This window comes from Schistocerca gregaria, chromosome X, assembly GCF_023897955.1.
Source record: "Schistocerca gregaria isolate iqSchGreg1 chromosome X, iqSchGreg1.2, whole genome shotgun sequence".
Lineage (NCBI taxonomy): Eukaryota > Metazoa > Arthropoda > Insecta > Orthoptera > Acrididae > Schistocerca > Schistocerca gregaria.
This window is the reverse complement of record NC_064931.1, coordinates 769233395-769240973: the sequence shown is the minus strand read 5'-3', so window position 1 is coordinate 769240973 and position 7579 is coordinate 769233395. Positions and strand designations below refer to the sequence as shown.

General features: G+C 35.7%; 1 protein-coding gene and 1 non-coding gene across 2 annotated transcripts in view; one reads left to right on the top strand and one right to left on the bottom strand.

The window, feature by feature from the left end:
* The first annotated feature begins 731 nt into the window (after positions 1-731).
* Trnat-agu (transfer RNA threonine (anticodon AGU)) lies at positions 732-803 on the top strand. Its single transcript has one exon. It is a non-coding gene; the product is annotated as a tRNA-Thr (tRNA).
* Positions 804-2857: 2054 nt separating this feature from the next.
* LOC126298739 (protein phosphatase inhibitor 2-like) overlaps positions 2858-7579 on the bottom strand; it is a 32016-nt gene continuing 27294 nt past the window's right edge. Inside the window, exon 4 of the mRNA XM_049990177.1 lies at positions 2858-4120. Within this exon, the coding sequence (XP_049846134.1) occupies positions 3879-4120 (242 nt within the window). The 3' untranslated portion in view covers positions 2858-3878. The remainder of the gene's footprint in view (positions 4121-7579) is intronic.

Here is a 7579-nt window from a genome sequence, read left to right as displayed (position 1 = left end):
TTATAGTGAATACCAAGTGGGCTGTGTGCACAGGCATTTGGACTGAGGAGGGAGGCATGCTAGGGTAGTTTGTGCAGTTGTTCGAAGCCACTGTGCTTGGGTGGCATAGAGGTTATCGCATCTACCTAGCGAGCAGGAGAAACATATGCAACTGATGAGACTCATTAGAACTGGGCTGATGTACACACCATAGAAACTTATTGGATAACATGGAGACAGCTCTCAGCTAAGTGTGGCACTACAGACTAACCAATTCAGTGGGCCATCAGTGCATTAAACTCTTTGCATAATTTAAAATGAGGCAAAATTATGACACTGCACCACACTACCAATGTCCTGGCAACCAGTTTCTTTGGCTCCTTAATGGCTTGCAGCTCTATGCTGCTATGACCAGTGTTCTTTTACAAGGTACATACATGAATAAAAGGAAAGGTAATTACTCACCTGTAACTGACACGTGGCACATAGCAACACAAAACAGTATTTATACTATCTTTTGTGCTCTTTGTCTTTCTCTAGTGAAAGTACATACACAATTACACACACCCATGATGAGACTCAAATGTTCATTGCATGCTGTAGGTGTTGTGCTAGTCTAATGCAGATGGAGGAGCCTCTGAAATGCTGTTCGAGTTTAAGGTGAATACCAAGTAGGCTGAGGATTGAATGGGAATTTGGATGGAGGAAGGAGACATGCTATGGTTGTCGACGCAGTTGTGCAAAGCCACTGTGTCAGGGTGGCGTAGTGGTTACCACATCTGCCTAGTGAGCAGGAGACCTGGGTTCGAATCCCAGCCTTGGTACAAATTTTCATTCATCACTTCAGTCTGCATACACATACTTCACAGTGTTCACTTGGAAACTGGCCAAGACGGACCTGCATACACTTAAGCAGCAATTCCTGTTGTGTTTGAATAATATTGTCACTGAGATGGTGTTACACTCTTCTCTAGACCCTGTCAATTAGGGTCTTTTTATGGCCAGTGTCCTTATGCTATCTTACATGGCTAGGTAGTATCACTCCTTGTAGTCAAATTGGGCAGTGTGTTGATTTACCAACAAATAAGGAAACTTAATTCACAGTGGGAACATCCAAAATACCTCCTTTCCGTCACGTCTCCATGTTGACCTATTTTATTGTGCCAATTCCATACAACCTATTCACATAAAAATAACACTTCAATGTGAAAAGTCACATGATTAACTGGTATCAGTGATATGCAAACAACTCTCCAAAGTATCCAATGGGGTAACTTATTTTATCTGGCGTGCTTATGTATGTATATGTAATACACTATCTAGCACAATGCACATTATTTCCCTTCACTGCAGCAACAAATGACATGTGAAGGACCTGAATATTGTGATTTCACATGTCACAAAAGTTGCAGTGTTCTGGAAAAGCTATAAGAATTGCTACATTTTCAAAATTTTTCTCTCAAAGCTCTGGTTTAATATCATTGATAAGAATTTTTTTTTAATATCAGAAGAAAAATTAACTTTGTATTCTTACTACATTTTAATGCCTTGACGACTTAGAAAACAGCAACATTAAAACAAGAGTTAACACTGTAAAATGTTTGAGATCTCACTTTTGGTACTACATAATTCATGTGCAGGACACAAATGTGAAATTTTCTTGCAGTACTTCCACAAAAAGTACAAATTTTTTTTTGTACTTCAATCTATCTTTCTCACAGGTCTGCTATTATCTGCTTTCTTCAAAAAATTGGAGGAGGGCTACTCTCCAACACACACATGCAGTAGGCCATATCAATTGTCTAACTGCAAATTGGAATGCTCTTTTCTCACTCCAACTTGGTGTACATTTATGCATATAAACAATAAATTAGCTATGGAAATTCCATATTTTATAAACTGTGTCACTGACCATGGCCATCTTTTCAGTGTCACAACTTAAAGATGTTAGCTAACACTGTAAACACCATTATTAATAACCTACAGTGAAAGTTCTTTATTTAAATGAAAGAAAATTTAATAAATTTTTAATCTTGGTAAGAAGGTAGCATTAATGAATATTTCCTTCATGGCATAACGTTCACAATTACTTTACATGCTAAGCAAATCAAATATAAAAGCAATGCTAGTTAGATGTTCTTGCACCCACTGTTCTCACAGAGCACTCTCTCTCCTACCTTCCCTAAAAGCTTCACCACCAATAACATACATCAGAGTTCCTTTCCTCATTACAATGGAACTATAATAGACTGAAATGTCTGCACAATACTCACCATTCAGTTTCTCTGTGCAGTGGTGTTACACCCAATGTGTTCGCATTAAGAAAGATCAGTATTTTATTTCACAACAAAAATGCAGGGATAAACTACTGTTCATTTTGGTTGCTAACATCTGCAAAGAAATTATTAACTTTAAAGATTTCTGTAATGTTTATTGTGAAACACAGGTTAGGTAGGATTGTATTTGTTTGAAGAGAATAACCAGTGTTTTGAGTACAGTACACTGCATGAAAATGAACATGAAAAGTAAAGCATCAGTTTAAATTTTTGTTCTGCGTCCAAGTGGTGTTCATACAAATATGCCTCCTGTACTATGAGGCGGGGGGGGGGGGGGGGGGGGGGGTGAGAGAGAGAGAGAGAGAGAGAGAGAGAGAGAGAGAGAGAGAGAGAGAGAGAGAGAGAGAGAGAGAGAGAGAGAGACTACCTTTTCCGCAAACAATGGGACTACAAAGAAACAATTTTAATGCACAGATGACAAACTAGTTCCAGGCTGATGTGTGTCTTACACAACAGGCAGCGGGGGGTGGGGGTACAAATTAATAAGGAACTTTGTCAGGGTGAAATATCTTTTTTATATATCAGAAATATGAAACAAAATATTTCAGAAAAAATAAGAATTTGCATTTCAGTACTTTATACAATTAAGAATAACATCTTACAACATATCCACAATATAATAAAGAAATGTATTTACAAATTTCTTACCAGTGGTTACAGGAATGTAGCATGATGCATTTCATCCCTATGAAAACAGATCACGAACATAACTGTTTGCACTAGCAATAAATCTATCACACTGGGAAGCTTAGGAATGGTACATGCTATATGACACAAATCAGGACTGAAAACTTCCTTGCAGTCCAACGGTAGGAGCAAACTGTCACTGACCAGTGAACTGACGCTATTATATATAAAGATAGCACCCAAATACAAATTTTAATTTGCTAAGTAAAATAAAAATGAAGAGCTTGACAGACTTCAATGCTGCCATATATGTGTGGAGAAAAAAATAACTGCATAGCAAAATAAAGCCATTTTATCTGTGTATTCTCATATGTGAGAATAACTCTCTTTAAAGTCTAAACGAAAAACTGTCCTTTCAGCCATAATTCTACCTTCAACATCATCTCTCTAAACCCTTCTAACAATTGCTTCAGTAGATTTTTATCAGCTCTGCCACATGTTCATCTGGTAAGTGACAGCCCACCAATCCTCAGACTTCAAATTTCCCTAATTTGTTTCTAAGTAACCTCAGTTTTGTTACAAACTTAAGCATTAATCTACGGAAAAAAAAAAGATTTCAGTTCTAAAAGAATTCCAGCTTCCTCTTTTCAAATCTCACACATATATATGCCCTATATTGGACAAAATACTGAAGGGTTTTTACATCTGATACATACATATATATATATTAAAATTTTTAGCTGCATTTAATTGTGCATTCACATTTAGCAATTAATGTCAAAAACCAATGTTATACTTTTACTGATCAGTTTTGTCATTTGGGAAGGGGGGAAAAGTATTGTTTTTTTTTTGATAAATTAAACTTAATGGACACAGATGAACACCAGTCTGTAATGTTTTAAATAAGATCCAGTTAGTAACACAATCCAGAAAGATTTAACTGCAATGTCCTGTTGCTGCAGGTACTGTGACACAGTTCATATTTGAAGCACTGGCACTGTTCTCAGTCGTTTGTTGTGCATGTTTATCATCCTCTTCCATTTCTACTGCTTCGTCATGCTCACAGTAATCATCTTCTTCAACCTCTTCCTCCTGCTCCATCAGCTTCCGAGCAAGCTTTACAGCATAATACTCATTGTAGTGAGCTTTTCGTTTGCTTTCGAATGCCACACGCTTGGCTGTAATGCAAGAGAATATATATAAACCTTGTGAATACAATAGTGAACTGAAATTCGTAAAACAATAACTGAATGATTGTCCACAATAACATATGAGTTCTTAACGATGATTAAAAAAATTCATAAATGTGATGTGATGTCCAGAAGCTCTATTTATGCTCCACTGTACAACAACCTAAAATATGAAACTGATATATGAATGCATCAACAGAATTACAAAACCCACAATTTCAGTGTGCTGACAGATCGTGAAACATTTTGAACTATTTAACATTATGATACCGGTTGATAAAAAGATTCTTCTAAAAAAATTATGAAGGGTCCAGGAACTAGTACTCTTGTGAAACAACAGCTCATTTTTTCTCCGCGCAATATCTTGCAAATAAACTTGGGTGAATCATCAAATTCTGCAAGTACGGATAATAGCAGCTCTAATGTTTTCAATACAAATAAACAATTTATCGGATAGGGTCACTAGCTTTCTTAGATTGTCCACTGAGGATGCTATTGTCTACAGAAAAGTATCAGTCACTGAATGATACGGAGATGCAGTGACTACAGCATTTCCAATTGATGTACTTACAGGCAGTTCTCTTTAAATGTGGGTAAATACATAATAATGCTCATAAATAAAGGAATACAAAAGGTTCCAAGAAGTTCGCCACTAATTCTATTACTGAATATTGCCATAATGTTTAAATAAATGGGAAACTACATGAAATAGAAAGAAGAATAATTAGTATTTAACATCATGTTGGGAACTAAGTCATTAGAGATAGAGCACAAATGCAAATTTTGGCTAAGATGGAAAGGAATTTGGCGGTTACTCTCAAAGGAACCATCCATGTATGTAAAGTTATTGAAGACTGTGGAAAACTTAAATCACAATGGCTGGATGGTACTTTAACTGCTGTTCTGTGTAATGTGAGTACCATCTTATCACCATTACACATTCTTGCTCAAAACCACGAAACAGAATGAATTCATGAAACCTGCACCACGGAAGACCAATGGAAGACTTCGATTTCATGGTAGGATTCTCAAAACGTGTAGCACCTCTAACAGAAATAATAAATGATTACTACAGCTCAGTCCCTATCAAGTAGGTCTGGTAGGATGCAAAGGAATTCAGACACACTGTCAAGATTTGTTAAAATCAGTATAGCTCTCACACAAACTTGAGATACTTGGTGAACTAAAATAGGAACAGTCTGAAGATGTGAAATAAACTAGGAATAGTTTAAAGCCAGGCAAAATTCTTTTAAGCCCACATTGAATGAATTTAGATGAACAATATTTGACGTATACTGTACATTAATTCTGTTGTCTTTGACATATCTTGCATAGGGTGATACACAGTTACTTCTACACCATATGCTAATATAATAGGACAGACAGTGCCTATTACTAGTAAAGATTACACTCAGTCATTTACAGCACACTGGCTTGTGAGTATACATGTAAGAGAAAAGGGCAACTGTTGGCTTCTTCCTGGTTGCACACTGAAAACATTTATCATGTTTGTACCAAGAGGGTACCAATAAAGTTATTTTCCTACTTCAGTGCCTTTGTAAGCCATCCTTTCTGACATATGCTTTTAGAGGCACTTCACATATTTTTATGTAGATGTGAAATGAACACATTGTAAAATAAATCTAATGAAATATTAATGAATCACATCATCATCTCTGGCAACAGAATTCAACGTATCAATTGGCAATTGAAAATTATGCCATACTTGACAATCTTATCATTGGCGGTAACTAATATTTACTCTAAATGTGTGTTTGCACCTACAAATCACACATAAAAACTTTTAACAAAAGCACACAATTGACATGTCTTGAGTATCTTAGTAGATGGAAAATGTTTCTACATAATTATTTTATCTGTCCCAGTAAAAAAATATTAAAATGGTATATCTAAACTTTCTTCTACCACTGAATTTCTTATTATTGCCAATTCACAGCCGAACACCTCTTCTGTATGGTAAGTTGGTTTCTTAATCCAGTCTACTGTTCGCATTTGACCAACCGTTTCCCACCACCATTTTAAATATAAACTTCATAGAGGTTGACGTTTTCAGGTGGAAGGTATGTACACTCTTAAGAAATATCAATAACGTATAGGACAAGTGCTATTAGTTTTTCAAATAGGTGAATAATACAGCATTTGATCGGACTTATCAATGTTGCGTATGTCACTGACTGTCTTGGGTTTCAAAGATTTTTGTGATTTTTTCTAATGAACTATCATTTCAGTATGAAACATCTTATAAAGAGAGGAAACATCCCTTTGGCTTCCTATTCTGAAACAGCAATCTTATTTATTTCCCATGGTGTCACATACTTCTTCAGTTTAATAGAAACTAACATTTTTGAGTTATCCTTCCTGATATGTAATGACCCAAACATTTTATAAGTCTATGACAGGTTTGTTAACATTCTTAAAATCATCCATAAATATCACATACCCTTGGTTCCTGGGAGTTTTAAAAGAAAAATTAAATACATTACTGATCACTGCCTTTTCCTCTGATTTGCACAGCAGACTTTCATTTCACAAGCCAAATTAGCTTCATACAGTTCATGAAGTTTCAAACCATATTTGATTTTATATACTGACTGGGAAATAGGCACCTGCATCACAAAGTCACTGATTTACCACAAAAGAGTACTGCCCTGAAAATGACTACTAACAGGGATACTGAAATGGTCTAAAGCTGGTGTATTTTGGGGTGGGAGTCATTAATTCTGCATTGAGTTGTCAGAGACATTGATAACAGTTTAACTCTTTTCTATTTCGAACCTGATAATGAAATTAAAATTTTTACACCATTAATGTTATACTGATGCAATAAATCAAGGGCCTATGTACAGCAAAACTTCAGAAACAACTATTTTATAAATGTGTGTATTCCTCCAGTCAGAGGGCTGCCCTATTATTTTGATTTACATTTTTCTATGTCATGGTTCACAGAGACATTGTTTCTTCAGTTAATAAAGCCATGAACTCTTTGGAACAGTGCTGACAAAACTATCTAACAAGAAGAGCCAGACTTTGCGAACCACCAATTTCAATATGGTACTGCTATAAAGTGACACCTGAGGAAATGTTTAGGTAATTACAGTCCCATTAAAAATAACTAAGGTCCAAAATCTTGAGTAACAATATGCTTCAGAGCAGATGGAATTAGAGTACTCAATAACACAGAAATTTTATTTATATTATTACATTCACAATCTAACAAGCATCAAGATTTCAAATAATTAATGATTCTGATCAACTGCAGATGTACTTCAGGTGGAAATCCCTTAGTAACTGAAGCACTGACCAAATGGCATCATCAGGCTAGCATGCAGTTCTTTACTGCTTCTGTGCACATCGGTTCAAATCACTTCATGCATTTCTTTTTTACTCCTTAGCACAAGAAATTCTGCAGATTGATCACTACCACTT